At 38.9% G+C, this 16,276-nt stretch overlaps 1 protein-coding gene across 3 annotated transcripts in view; it reads left to right on the forward strand.

Moving 5' to 3' along the window:
* Window positions 1-16,276, forward strand: part of LOC106873141 (TOG array regulator of axonemal microtubules protein 1) — a 111,036-nt gene that overhangs the window by 69,893 nt on the left and 24,867 nt on the right. For all 3 annotated transcript variants that reach the window (XM_089364926.1, XM_089364927.1, XM_089364928.1), the window contains 4 exons: window positions 4,424-4,535; window positions 7,364-7,448; window positions 8,827-8,958; window positions 12,471-12,576. In XM_089364926.1, coding sequence (XP_089221052.1) covers window positions 4,424-4,535; window positions 7,364-7,448; window positions 8,827-8,958; window positions 12,471-12,576 — 435 coding nt within the window. The remainder of the gene's footprint in view (window positions 1-4,423; window positions 4,536-7,363; window positions 7,449-8,826; window positions 8,959-12,470; window positions 12,577-16,276) is intronic.

A 16,276-nucleotide genomic window follows, 5' to 3' on the forward strand; every position in this document is an offset into this window, starting at 1 on the left:
TGTGGGTGGAAGTGGTGGTGATAGTGGTCATATTCTTCTTATTTGCATTGCTGTTGTTGTTTAGTCTCAATTCATTGCTAATTGACCTAAGATCAAAGACATTTCATTCAACATATGAAATACATTAGAGTCCTATGTTATCCCATGTGAATGTTTTGTAATTTAGATGAAGTTGTTTATCATCTTTATACTATTGTTGCTGTTGTTGTTTGTCATTAAAGAGCTGGTCAGTTGGTAATGGTCATAGGTGATTTGGTTTTGGTGTTGATGATAGATAGTGGTGGTAGTGGTAAAGGTTAATTTGTGTGTGTGTGGATCAGGTAATGAAAGTCACAGAGAGGGTCATAGCCCAACTAATTAGGGAGAGAGTTAGTTTAGATGAGATGCAGTTTGGGTTTGTGCCAGGAAGAAGCACCACTGATGCTATATTTCTGGTAAGACAGCAGCAGGAGAAATTCCTAACCAAAGATAAACCTCTATACTTGGCTTTCGTTGGCATAGAGAGAGCCTTTGACAGGTTCCCTGATCCCTTATCTGGAGGTCAATGAGGAAACTAAGGATAGATGAGTGGTTGGTGAGAGCTGTACAAGCCATGTACAGGGATTCTGTCAGTAAAGTGAGGGTTGGCAATGAGTATAGTGAAGAATTCTGGGTAGAAGTAGAGATTCACCAAGGATCAGTCCTGAGTCCCCTCTTATTCATCATAGTCCTCAAGGCAATAATAGAGGAATTCAAGACAGGCTGCCTCTGGGAGCTCCCCTATGCTGATGACCTTGCTCTAATATCTGAATCCCTACTAGAACTAGAGAAGAAGTTTCAGGTGTGGAAGCAAGGTCTAAAATCAAAGGGCCTTAGAGTCAATCTAGCACAAACTAAAGTCTTAATAAGTAGGAAGGCAGGCAAACCACAAATCCCTCCAGGTGGATGGCCCTGCTTGATCTGTAGAAAAGGTGTAGGTACAAACTCCATAAGATGTACTTGGTGTAAGCTATGGACACATAAGAGGTGCAGCAATATCAGGGAAGGGTTAACTGGGAAGATAGTTTTTGTGTGTGGCAAATGCTCAGGGGCAATAAACACCGAAGATGTACAGAAAACAGATTCCATCAATTCCAGGGAGAAAAACTAGAAGTAGTTGATAACTTCCATTATCTAGGTGACCAAGTCAGTGGCGGGGGTGGATGCTCTGAGAGTGCAGCTACTAGAATAGCCTGGGCAAAGTTCAGAGAGCTCCTATCTCTGCTGGTAACAAAGGGCCTTTCGCTTAGACTGAAAGGTAGACTGTATGATGCATGTGCACAAACAGCCATGCTACATGGACTGTGACTGCTGAGGACATGCATAGGCTTCAAAGAAATGAAGCTAGTATGATCTGCTGAATGTGTAATGCCAGTGTGCATACACAACAGAGTGTAAGCACTCTTGAGAGAAAAGTTGGACATAAGAAGCATCAGATGTGGTGTGCAAGACAGATGACTGTGCTGGTATGGTCATGTGATGTGTATGGATGAGGACAGCTGTTTGAAGAAGTTTTACACCCTAACAGTGGAGGGAACCTGCAGAAGAGGAAGACCCAGGAAGACATGAGGTGAAGTGGTGAAGCATGACCTTCAAATGTTGGGCCTCACAGAGACAGTGACAAGTGACCGAGACCTTTGGAGATATATGGTGCTTGAGAAGACCCAGCAAGTCAAGTGAGAGCAAAGCTGTGCCCGATGCCAGTGTCACATAACCAGTCCATTTAAAGTATCCTTTAATTGTTGGGCAATATGCTGTGCTTGAGAAGACCTGTTGAGTCAAGTGAAATCATAGTCATGGCTGTTGCCAGTGCTGCCTGACTGGCCCCCCTGTCAGTGGCATGTAAAAATCACCCGCTACACTCTTGGAGTTGTTGGTGTTAGGAAAGGCATCCAGCTGTAGAAACCTTGCCAGATCAGACTGGAGCCTGGTGCAGTTCCTGCCTTGCCAGTCCTCAAGTCAAACCGTCCAACCCATGCCAGCATGGAAAGCAGACGTTAAATGATGATGATGATCATCATAATATAAAGAGAGAGAGAGGGAGAGAGATAGACACACACACACACACACACACACATTGTGACCCACGAAAATATCACAATCCATGATTTACAGTTAAACATATACAAAATCTTGTCCACATGCACACAACACAACACACACACACACACGCACACACACACACACACACAAACACACACACACATGCACGCGTGCGTGAATATGTATTGCAATTATTATTTTTAGCAATGTCAACTTCATTGGTCTTAGCTAAAATTCCTCTTAGCCAAAAGCTAGGAAGAAAGTACAAATTGTTAGAATTTATCTGAGTTTCTGTAAAGGCAGAACTATAGATTATGTCCTGAAATTTGTGCTTGTACTTCACAATTTCCATAGGCACAGGTGTGGCTGTGTGGTAAGTAGCTTGCTTACCAACCACATGATTCTGGGTTCAGTCTCACTACATGGCACCTTGGGCAAGTGTCTTCTCTTATAGCGTCGGGCCAACCAAAGCCTTGTGAGTGGATATGGTAGACGGAAACTGGAAGAAGCCCATCATATATGTATATATATATATATATATATATATATATACATATATTAGAATAAGAATAGCCTGGGCAAAGTTTAGAGAGCTCTTACCCCTGCTGGCGACAAAGGGACTCTCACTCAGAGTAAAAGGCAGACTGTATGACGCATGTGTTCGAACAGCCATGCTACATGGCAGTGAAACATGGGCTGTGACTGCTGAGGACATGCGTAAGCTCGCAAGGAATGAAGCCAGTATGCTCCGCTGGATGTGTAATGTCAGTGTGCATACCCGTCAGAGTGTAAGTATCTTGAGAGAAAAGCTGAACATAAGAAGCATCAGTTGTGGTGTGCAAGAGAGATGATTGCGCTGGTATGGACATGTGGTGAGAATGGATGAGGATAGCTGCGTGAAAAAGTGCCACACCCTAACAGTTGAGGGAACCCGTGGAAGAGGTAGGCCCAGGAAGACCTGGGCTGAGGTGGTGAGGCAAGACCTTCGTATATTGGGCCTCACCGAGGCGATGACTACTGACCGAGAACTTTGGAAATGTGCTGTGCGTGAGAAGACTCGGCAAGCCAAGTGAGATCGTTGCCAGTGCCCCTGGACTGGCTCTTGTGCGGGTGGCACATGGGATGCACCATTTTGAGCGTGGCCGTTGCCAGTACCGCCTGACTGGCCTTCATAAGATTTTCGAGTGAGATCGTTGCCAGTGCCGCTGGACTGGCTCTTGTGCGGGTGGCACATAAAAGACACCATTTTGAGCGTGGCCGTTTTCGTGCGGGTGACACATAAAAGCACCCACTACACTCTCGGAGTGGTTGGCGTTAGGAAGGGCATCCAGCTGTAGAAACTCTGCCAAATTAAATTGGAGCCTGGTGTTGCCATCCGGTTTCACCAGTCCTCAGTCAAATCGTCCAACCCATGCCAGCATGGAAAGCAGACATTAAACGATGATGATGATATATATATATATATATATACATATACATATATATATATATATATATATATATATATATATATATATATATATATATATGTATGTGTATATGTTTGTGCCTGTCCCCCCATCCCCCAGCATCGCTTGACAACCAATGCTGGTGTGTTTACATCCCCATAACTTAGTGGTTCGGCAGACGAGACCTATAGAATAAGTATTAGGCTTACAAAGAATAAGCTCTGGGGTCAATTTGCTCGATTATAAAGGTGGTGCTCCAGCAAAGCTGCAGTCAAATGACTGAAAACAAGTAAAAAAGTACAAAGTAAAGTAAAGGTATAAGCACAAGATCCCATAACCAGAGGTAGCCATAGCATTAGAGTTGTTTGTACTTGATAATTCATTGATATCAAGGCACAGGTGTTGTTTAGGTGTTAAGAGGCCTGCTTGCCAACCACATGGTTTCAGGTTCAGTCCCATGGCATGCACCTTGGGAAGGTGTCTTGTACAGTAGCTCTGAGTTGACAAAAAAGCCTTGTGAATGGATTAGATAGACAAAAACTAAAAGAAGTTTGTCCTCTGTGTGTGTGTGTATGTGTGTGTGTGTGTGTGCGTGTGTATGCGAGTGTGTGCATGCATGTGTGTGTGTTACTGTCTCCTTACATTGAATTTTGTGTAATAGTAATCAAAAATGAGTGTTACCGTTACGGAAGCAGTGTCCTTCATTTACAATCTTCCATGAAAACACGTCTGCTCAGAGAGGAAATATTACCATAATTGGACATAGTTGAGGATTGGCAACTAGAAAAGAGGATATAAGGACAATGATGTTGATGATGATGATGATGATGATATAAAAATGATAATGTTTCAGTAGTATTTTTTCAGTTTGGATTTCTTTCTTTTCTTTTCTTTTTCTTTTTTTATTTTACCAGGATTTTACTCAAATTTCTACAACAAAACCTGTGAAAGAAAGAGTAACAATGAAGAAACGTAAAGGAGATAAAACAAAGCAAACTGAATCCTATAACAAAATTCAACTAGAAGGTATGAAAAATCTGTTTTACAGTCTAAGCATAAATATTTTATACCAAATGTTTAACTTTAAATACTTGTACACAGGAATGAAAACATAATTACATTATATTCAAAGACCTGTGAAGCCAAGTGGAATCATAGTTATGGCTGATGCCAGTGTTGTGTAACTGGCATGTAAAAAGCACCCACAAACGTTGAGCAATATGCCATGTTTGAGAAAACCCATCAAGCCAAATGAAATCGTAGTCATGGCCGATGCCAGTGTCATGTCACTGGCACCCATGTCAGTGGCATATAAAAGGCACTCTTCAGACATTGGGTAATATACCATGCTTGAGAAGACCTGTCAAGCCAAGTAAAATTGTAGTCATAGCCGATGCCAGTGTCTCATACCTGGTACACATGCAGATGACATGTAAAAAGCACTGTTCAAGTGTTGGGCCTCACAGAGACAGTGACAAGTGCATGAGACCTTTGGTGATATACCATGCTTAAGAAGACCTGTCAAGCCAAGTGAGATCGTAGTTGTGGCTGGTGCTGGTGTTGCGTAACTGGCACCCATGCCAGTAGCACATAAAAAAAGCACCCATTACACTCTTGGAGTGATTGATGTTAGGAAGGGCATCCTGCCATAGAAACCATGCCAAGTCAGATTGGAATCTGGTGTGGCTCCCCAGCTTACCAGTCAAACTGTCCAACGCATGCTAGCATGGAAAACGGATAATAAAAGATGGTGGTAGTGGTGGTGGTGGTGGTGGTAGTGGTTGCGGCGGTGGCAGCGGTGGTGGCAGCGGTGATGATGATGATGATGATACAAACTGAAAATATTTAACACTGCAAGAATAACAGTCTCAACATAAATATTTAAATGACAAACTGACCAAATTTAATTAATAAGATTCTAACACCAGCTCACACAGGTGCTTTTGCCTGTGTTTTTACTTCTATGTAGACATTGAGAGGTGCACATAAGAATTATAAATAGTGTTTCACCATTGCCTGATACCTTCCTAAAGAAGACAGACAAGTGCAAATTTACAATGTTTGATTATTTAAATCATTCATCCATTAGTCAGCATCATGTTCTTTCTTTAGTTTGTGATTTTTGTCCTCTGAACAAGCGAAAACGAATAAGTGTGTGTGTGTGTATGTGTGTAAATATATTATATGTATATATATATATATTGCATATATAAATATGTATACATATGAAACGATGATGATGATGATGATGATGATGATGATGATGTGCATATAGGGTGTGGTGAATAAACTGTCATCTAAATTAGGCTAAAATGAAAATAACGCTGTCATTTCATTTTAAAAGATGTATTTACCAAAATTACATAAAAATATTTTGAAATACTAAAGAGTAAATTTATTTAATAAAATTGCCATTGCCTTTAAGCCTGGCCTCCAGACAACTTCAAAATCTCCTGCAACTCTTTTGGACGGTCTTCTTGTTGAAGTGGATGAATACTGCCATAATCCTTGCCTTCAGTTCATCTTTGGTGTTATAAGGAGTTTTGTTGATCTCTTGCTCAACTCGGCCCCACACCTAATAATCAAGGGAGGATTGCAGTCTGGAGTGTTAGGTGGCCAGATGTTAGGAGTGATGTGGTCGCAGAAATTGTCTGACAGCCATGACTGGGTTCTCCTACTTGTTTGGCATGGTGCAGAGTCCTGTTGCCAGACATAGGGTCTTCTAGCAGCCACCCTCTTCATCCAGAGCAGCATTACCTCCTCCAGGCACTTGATGTAGGCCTTTCTGTTGAGTCTGAGGCTGTGTGAGAAACTGAATGAAGGCATAACGTTACCATCACTAGTGATCACTCCAAACACCATGATGTTGACTGGAAGCTTGGTTTTTATCACTCTCGGTATGTCCACGGATTGCACTGTGCCCAGATTGACATCTAAACACTCTGAAATGTTTGTATTGGAGTTCCCAGCGTGAATACCAAGAAGTGCAGCATGTTGTTTCCAAATTCCTGGCAGAGTGAATTGCCTCATGGTACTGTTTTTCTCACAGACAGAGCCCAACTGACCCTACTATACTGTGTAGTCAAAAAAATCAAAAACAGAAAATGCACATGTGTGAAATTAAATATATAGATATTTAATCGGTATCTTTTGATGAACCGCTAAGTTACGGGGATGTAAACACACCAGCATCGGTTGTCAAGCGATGTTAGTGGGGACAAACACAGACACACAAACATACACACACACACACACACACATACATGTATATATACATATATACGATGGGCTTCTTTCAGTTTCTGTCTACGAAATCCACTCACAAGGTTTTGGTCGGACCGAGGTTATAGTAGAAGACACTTGCCCAAGGTGTCACGCAGTGAGACTGAACCAGGAACAATGCAGTTCGTAAACAAGCTACTTACCACACAGCCACTCCTGTGTACTAATTACCCATTTTTCTGTCATGGATTTATATCCTCCAGTATTAGGCTATTTTCTATAGCCAAATATATACAGTGAAAACTTATCACTACATTTACAAAATACTCATGCATACGCACACTACACACACATGCATACAAACATGCACATACATACATACACATGCATACACACATACACTTACACACACACACATGCATACACACATGCAAGCATACAGACACACATACAGACACATACAGACACACATGCATACACACATACACTTACATACGCACACACACACATTCAGTCTAAAACCACTTAAAGGTTTCTCTTCAAAATTTTTTAATACAAATAGTCTATTCACTAGAGATATATCATATTCATTCATTTATTTATTTATCTATTTATTATTCAATCATTTCTAGTTCTTCCTGTGAATTCAAATCCTCTTAATTTAGAGAAAACTTGTAAGCCAACACCAAGCTTAACTCCGAAGATAAAACCAAAGACGTAAGTAATTAAATGCAATACTTGAAAACTGTGCTATTATGGCCAAAAAAAAAAATTTACAAACCCACCTGAGACCATAAATAGCTCTATGATAAAAGCTTTATGTTTTAAAGTGATCTAAATTAAAGCCTTGTTAAAATTTCATGTTAACTTATGGTCCAAACACTACATTCTTGTACGCTTTTACTTTTTTCCTTGTTTCAGTCATTTTGACTGCAACCATGCTGGAGCACCACCTTTAGTTGAACAAATCAACCTCCTGGACTTATTCTTTGTAAGCCTAGTGCTTATTCTATCGGGCTCTTTTGCCAAATCGCTAAGTCACAGAGACCTAAACACACTGACATTGGTTGTCGAGTGATGATAGGGGGACAGACACAGACACACAAATACACACACACACACACACACACACATATATATGACAGGCTTCTTTTAGTTTCAATCTACCAAATTCACTCACAAGGCTTTTGTCGGTCTGAAGCTATAGTAGAAGACACTTGGCCCAGGTGCCAAGCAGTGAGTCTGAACTCAGAACCATATGATTGGGAAGCAAGCTCCTTACCACTCAGTCACTCTTGTGCCTATAAGCTTAACAATTGCAATGTTATTTTCATCAATTCTTCTCTATTTTCAAAATTAATTGAAACAAATACAGTGTATTTCAATGTTAAAAAAAAGCTTAAAATACCTATTTAACCCGTATATGCCCATAAAAACCTTCACTGTTTTTAGATTAAACATTATAGTATACTTTCACAATGTGGAAAAGAAGGACAGTGTGCAAAACTGTTAGCTACAGGTGTCGACTACCTAATGAACATTTCGTATGCTCAGTCAGATGCTTCCTGGCGAGATCATGTCCAAACAAGTAGGAGCAGGTTTTGTGCTGTGAAAATGCAACCAGGGGTATATATGAATTAAAGACAGAATAACACTGTCAGAATTCAGTATCCATTTCAATTGGTTATAAACTGTGAAACCTCTCCTAATCTCTTAGAAGCTTGTGTTAGCTGGTGCACAGGTTCAATCTCAAGGTGTGAACCAAATAATATGTTCATTTCTTGTGAAAAGGAAGCTAGAATATTTTACATGTAGCATTTCAAGATAATCTGCTAGCTTTCCAAATAGTTTAGTAAAATGAAGCAATATAGGGAAAGGAGAAAAAAAATAGGCTACCCAAAGACAAAAAGGCTTTTTTTATGTCAGACTTACAGTTCATAACTTAATGAAAGATAGTTGTGGTTAGTTAAATAACAAATAGTTGGCAGTTGTGTATAAAAGTAGTCAACTCTAACAAGTTATTATGTTTACCAAATACTGAAATACTGATATAAATAAATGCTGAAATAAATGCAATGGCGGTTTATGTTTGCAGGCACATTTTAGACAATGAAAACAATCAAGCTCTCAGAAGTTCTTCAGATCTCACTCAAGCCCCAGAAAACTCTGTCTCACTACCACCAGCTGGAATTGATGAACTGCAACAAAAGTTAAATCAAGAAGACTGGTAATAATAAATGCTTTCTTTCTTCGTTTCTTCCTTTCTTTGTTTGTTTGTTTGTTTGTTTGTTTCTTTCTTTCTTTCTTTCTTTCTTTCTTTCTTTCTTTCTTTCTTTCTTTCTTTCTTCCTTTCTTTCCTTCCTTCTTTCTTTCTTTCTTTTTTGTGTTTCGACAAGAATGTTAAAGCTGCTCTCCCTCGTAAAGAGCATTGGTCTGCAAAAGTCCAGAGCAGGTGCCAAGTAAAAAACACTTGTGCCAGTGCCATATGATGTCACATTAAAAACACCCGGCACACACAATAGAATGGTTGGCATTAGGAAGGGCATCCAGCTGTAGAAACCCAGGCCAAATCAGACTGGAACCTGGTGCAACTCTCTAGCTTGCCACCTCTAGCACTCAGCACACACTATAAAGTGGTTGGCATTAGGAAGGGCATCCAGCTGTAGAAACCCAGGCCAAATCAGACTGGAACCTGGTGCAACTCTCTAGCTTGCCACCTCTAGCACTCAGCACACACTATAAAGTGGTTGGCATTAGGAAGGGCATCCAGCTGTAGAAACCAGGCCAAATCAGACTGGAACCTGGTGCAACTCTCTAGCTTGCCACCTCTAGCACTCAGCACACACTATAAAGTGGTTGGCATTAGGAAGGGTATCCAGCTGTAGAAACCCAGGCCAAATCAGACTGGAACCTGGTGCAGCTCTCTAGCTTGCCACCTCTAGCACTCAGCACACACTATAAAGTGGTTGGCATTAGGAAGGGCATCCAGCTGTAGAAACCCAGGCCAAATCAGACTGGAACCTGGTGCAACTCTCTAGCTTGCCACCTCTAGCACTCAGCACACACTATAAAGTGGTTGGCATTAGGAAGGACATCCAGCTGTAGAAACCCAGGCCAAATCAGACTGGAACCTGGTGCAACTCTCTAGCTTGCCACCTCTAGCACTCAGCACACACTATAAAGTGGTTGGCATTAGGAAGGGCATCCAGCTGTAGAAACCAGGCCAGATCAGACTGGAACCTGGTGCAACTCTCTAGCTTGCCACCTCTAGCACTCAGCACACACTATAAAGTGGTTGGCATTAGGAAGGGCATCCAGCTGTAGAAACCAGGCCAGATCAGACTGGAACTTACTGCAGCTCTCCAGCTTGCCAGTTCCAGTCAAACCATGCAACCCATGCCAGCATGGAAAATGAAACCAAAAGTTGATGATGAGGATGATGATGATGATGAAAAGGAAATGGAAATGAAATCAGAGAAAACTTTATCTTCTCCACTCCCTATTTATTCTTGTTTATTTTTCGTAGGTTGAGTTGTGAACGTGCAATTAAGTTTGCTTACCAACTGCCAACATAGTTCAGTCACACTGTTTGACATATTGGACAGGTGTCTTTTGTCATAATCTCAAGTTGACCAAAGCTTCAAGAGTGGATTTGGTACATGGAAACTACTGAAAGAAGCCCATCGTATGTGTGTATGTATGTATGGATGCACATGCATATGTATGTATGTACATACATATATGTGTATGGGTATGTTTGTGTCTTCTAGTCTTGACATCATGTGATTGTTGTAAATGAATGTCATTCATTTCTGATATTCTACAAAAGCATATTTCCATAAGGAAATATTACCTTGCTCGAAAACAAGTGAGGGTAAGTGACAGGAATGGCATCCAACCATAGAAAATCCACCTCAATAAACTTTGTCTGACTCATTGCATGCATGGAAAAGTGGATATTAAAACGACAATGATGATGATGATGATGATGATGATGATGATGGTAGTGGTGGTGGTGACAGCAATGGTGGTGGTGGTGGTAGCAGCAGCAGTGGTGATGATGATAATGATAAAGAGGAGGGGGATCATTTTAAAATGGATTAATAATTATTAATAGATTAAAAGCAGATTAGTTTATTCTGTTTTCCTCTACTAATCCTAATTCTTTTATAGGGATAAAGACATGTATTTTATTCTTTTGCTTCATTAGTGGAGGAAGGGTAGCATCAGTGACCCTTTATAGGGTTTCCTATCTTCTTGTAACATGAGCCTACATCCACCACCACCACCACCACCACCACATCTTCACCTCTCTCTTTCTTTTTTTTCTCCTCTCTCGCCCTTCTCGTTCTCTTACTGAAGTAGCCATGTATCTCCTTTAATATAAGACACCTATTTTTGTCCCTCCTCATATTCTAACTTATCATCCCCTAGCACAAATCCACCTTTCCCAATACTGCTCACTCCCTTCATCCGTTGAGGGTGGGGTCTTCCCTTGCAAGTTACTTGATGACACTGCCAGTGCTGGTGCAACATAAAGAGCATCCAGTACACTCTGTAAAGTGGTTGGTGTTAGGAACGTCTGCTCTTACGTTGTGCACAATGTAAGAGTGTACTCTGATGCTAGTTTCATGAAGTACCATGCTAGTATTTAAATCCATAAACATTACATAATCTTTTTCCTGGAAGGACATTAAAAACTTTAATGCAAGGACATTAAAAAACAGAGAAACAATTGTAACTGGTCATTAAAGATGTGCTAAATTCTTGCTTTGTCTTCTTATTTGAATTATGTTTTTATATGTATCATCATCGTCCTCATGCTGGCATGAGTTGAACAGTTTGGCTGAAAAATGGTAAGCTGGGGAGCTGCACCAGGTTTCAAGCTGATTTGGCATGGCTTCTACAGCTGGGGTGGGGGGTTCCTTCCTAATGCCAACCACTTCAAGAGTGTAGTGGGTGCTTTTCATGTGCTGAGTGCCAGTTAGGTGACACTGGCTTTAGTCACGACTATGATTTCACTTGGCATATGTGTGTGTGGGTGTATGTATATATGTATATGTATATATATGTGTGTGTGTATATATATATATATATATATATATATATATATATATATATATATATATACATACATATATATGTATGTATATGTGTATATATATGTGTGTGTATGTGTGTGTGGGTGTATGTGTGTGTATATATATATATATATATATATATATATAAGTATATGTACATATATGTGTATGTATATGTATGTATCTCTCTCTCTCTCTCTCTCTCTCTATATATATATATATATATATATATATATATATATATATAAGACTTGTTGAGTCAAGTGATGTCATTGTCATAGCCAATGCCATTACCGCCTGACTGGCACCTATGGTGGTGACATGTAAAAAGCACCATTCAAGTGTGGTCATTGCCAGTGCCACCTGACTAGTTCCTGTGGTTGGCATTAGGAAGGGTATCCAGTTGTAGAAACCTTGCCAGATCAGATTGGAGCCTGGTACAGCCTTCTGGCTTGCCAGCCCTCAGTCAAACCATCCAACCCATGCCAGCATGGAAAGTGGACATTAAACGAGGATGACGATGACGATGATGATATACACATGGCATAATTTTATACAATGAGTTATTCATAAAGACATAGGAAGACAGACAATGCTTCTTTCTTACTATATTGGACAAAGAATGCATAACTCTAAGAAATCTTGTTTTATTTTACAGGAAAATAAAATGTGAAGCTCTTAATTCAACAAGACAGCTGTGCAAACAATGCCCAAGTGCTTTCGATTCTGGTTTCCATCCCTTGATGATGTCAATAACCAAAGAGGTGCTTATTATTTTATTTTCTTCGATTAAATTTAGCTACAGTGAAATTTATGTTTGTGAATTTTATTAGTTTCTATTTTGCAAGGGGGAAGGTGCATAGCTTAGTGGTTAGGGTATTTGGTTTATGGTCATAAGGTCAGAACTTCAGTTCCTGGTAGTGCGTTGTGTCCTTCAACAAGACATTTTATTTCACATTGCTCCAGTCCACTCAGCTGACAAAACTGAGTTGCACCTGCAATGCAAAAAGGACCAGCTTTGTCCCATTCTGTGTGACATTGATTCTCCGTGAGAATTACATCAAGAGTATGTGTATCTTTGCAGTGCTCAGCCACTTTGCAAAGTTCTGCCACTCAGTTTTTACAGTTCTCAGTCACTTAATTTCACAAGCAGGCTATTCCTTTGAATTGGAACCCTTGTCATCATAACCAATGAAGTGCCAATTATTTTGTAAGAAAACCAGATTCAATTATTGGGTTTATTTTTCTTACGTATAAATATATCGATATAGCCTTTCTATTTTCAAGAACAATATCAATTTTTTTCCATTTTTTTTTTATAAGTATTTTTCTTTTCTTTCACATAAACAAATATGGATTACCTTTTAAAATTCTGATAATTTTTTTTTATTCAGTCAAACTATTGCTAAATATGATGCAAAGGTTTATGGATTATGGAGCGGCAGAATCATAGAAGCATTGGAAAAATTCCTTGGGGTTATTTGTTCTGTCTCTTTACATTCTGAGTTCAAATCTTCCTGAAATCAATTTTGCCTTTCATAACTCTAGGGTCAGTAAAATAAAGCACCAGTCAAGTACTGGGGTTGAAGTAGTCACCTCACCACATCCCCTCAAAAATGCTGAGTTGGTACCTAAATTACAAACTATTGTTAGCTTCAACCTTAAGAAAACCATTGGTATTACGTGTTTAAATTTTACCGTCAGTAGATACTGATATCCCTGTTATAGATTCCTAGGTTGATAGAGTTAAACATTTTGTAACCACATTTCTGTTGAACTACGGCTTCTTTGTTTCAATTAATTTTGAAAATAATGAATTTAATCAAATAACTTTGTTGTAATTAAGCAAGTGTTTGAAACATAAATTAGCAAAACATTTTTGAAGGAAGGTTTTAATATTTAGATCTCTTCAAAATAGGGAATGTGTTTCATAGAAACATGGATGGTGTCAGGCAAGTTGGTATCGAAATGGTTAAAACAAACATGATGGAAAGATCCAGAAGCTAGATCATATGACATATTTCTGTTGAAAAATACTGTCTCTATTTTAATTAATTTTGAAAGTAATGAAGAATTTAGCAAAATAATTTTGTCATTATCAAGTTGGTGTTTGGAACATAAATTTATTTGAAATTTCAATGGAAGATTTTAATTAGATCACATTAAACAAGAAGTTTGTGTGATAGAACCAGGGGCAGTCTAAGGTAGGTTGGTATCAAAATGGTTAAAATAATTTCAGGAGAATTAGTGACACAGTTTAGATAAAAATGGGAAATATCATTGTATGCCAAATTTTTTATTAGTGATACTGGGCCTCACTGAGGAAATGACAAGGGACCGGGAGATGAAACAATTTGCTGTACTTGATGAGACGTGTCAAACTAAGTAAAATCGCATTCTTCCACACATAGGTTTGTCTTTTCAGGTGCCAGTGCCACTTGTAAAGCACCTGCGACAGAGCTGCATTAACACACCTGTGCCAGTGCTGCATAAATGCATCCATGCTGGTGGCACATAAAAGGCACACCTGGCATGCTTTGTTAAGTGGTTGGTGTTAGGAAGAGCATCCAACTATAGAAACCATCTCACAAAAGACAGTTGGAGTCTGGACAGCTCTCTGCCAGCTAGCTCCATGTCAAACCGTCCAACCCATGCCAGCGTGGAAAGCGGATGTTAAACAAAGATGATGATGATGATGATGTTTTGTTCAGACCGTTAAAAACATGACTTTTGTGAAATGCTATTCATGCAGGCATCTACTTCTGGGTTATGTAGAAATGTTACTTTAGGTCTATGACAGTGGTACTAATAACAGAAAAAAAAACCCTTCCTGTGTACAAATTAAAGTTCATTGTAATAATTTATAGTGGGTTTATTTGCTCTGAGGTGTAAAATTATCCACCATTCTATACACTTATCCTTCTGATATGACAACAATTTTCTAGGATATGCTAGATAGAACTAAAAGACAATTACTTTAATTACCAACAGAAAAAAAAGAGAAAAATGTATTATTTATTCTAATTAGTGAATTGATAAACATGTATAAACAATTAAGTGAATAAATATTTATTGTGAAACTATGGTACTATTAGTAATTATATGAACGTGCATGGCTCAATGATTACAGCATTGGACTCACAATCATGAAGTAGTGAGTTCAGTTCCCAGACTGGATTGTGTGTTGTGTTCTTGAGCAAGACACTTTATTTTACATTGCTCCAGTTAACTCAGATGTAGAAATGAGTTGCGACGTCGCTGGTGCCAAGCTGTATCAGCCTTTGCCTTTCCCTTGGATAACATCAATGGTGTGGAGAGGGGAAGCTGGTATGCATGGGTGACTACTGGTCTTCCATAACACAACCTTGCCCAGACTTGTGCCTTGAAGGAGAACTTTCTAGGTGTAATCTCATAGTCATTCATAACCAAAGGAGATTTTTATGTTTATTAGTAACTATAAATAATTCTAATACATGGATGAATGGGTACTTCCTGAAATTAAATAGTGTGTAGGAAAAATTAATACATTCCCCAAAAAGTTGATTATTGAGGAAATTTTGCATTGATGTTACAAACATACCAATCTCCCTAAGAGATATTGTATGCATAAATATATAACTTTTAACTAATATATCAACCTTTTTAGCAACCACTCTAATTATAAATATAAGAAAATTCGTTAGCTTTCAACAGTCCAAAATTCTTGTCAGCTCCTATAAACTTGTCAACTTTCTATAAACATACTCCAAACAGTACCCAAAGCTGCTAAAACTTTAATCCTTTGATATTCAGATTACTCTGTCAAATGTAATGCTTATCTATTTACATTGATTTGAATTAATCATGCATTATCTTATAGTTTTGAGATTTGAGATTTTGATGATGTGGTTGTTTATTTTAAGAATGACATTGTAGGGTAGGTGTGAGAGTTTGCATGTGGTCAGTTTTAACATAAAATGGGTAGAATATTTGGGCTTGATATAGCCAGATTAAATGTTAACAGGTTAAAACTATTTTGTACTCATGCTGTCATGAAGATCCCCTTTTTACAAAAGAATATCTTCTGCTGCCTTTGTTGACCAGTACTGACTGCCATTGAAACAGAGTATATAGCTTAAAAATCTGGTGGTAATTCAGAAAAGTATGAACTTTTTTTTCAGTTGACCTCTTTCAGTCAGCTCCCAGAAACTTTCAAGTTTTACTCTGTATGAGATAATGGTGAATAAAAAATGCTTCAGCATATGAGTGTTTCAATTGTTCAAACAATAGAATGACCTACATATTATGGTGTAAAGGGATAGTTGTAATATAAACACTTAGCCTCAAGCAGAATCAACATGACATTGTGTAACAAGGTTTAGCCATCAAATTACAGAGGCAGGGTGTCCCACAAAGCTTCTAGACAATTTCCAACTATCCAATTTTATTTACAAAGACTTTTCCTGATTTACATACTCTACACTC

The sequence above is a fragment of the Octopus bimaculoides genome, chromosome Z (genome assembly GCF_046866305.1).
Source record: "Octopus bimaculoides isolate indiv1 chromosome Z, ASM4686630v1, whole genome shotgun sequence".
Taxonomy (NCBI): domain Eukaryota; kingdom Metazoa; phylum Mollusca; class Cephalopoda; order Octopoda; family Octopodidae; genus Octopus; species Octopus bimaculoides.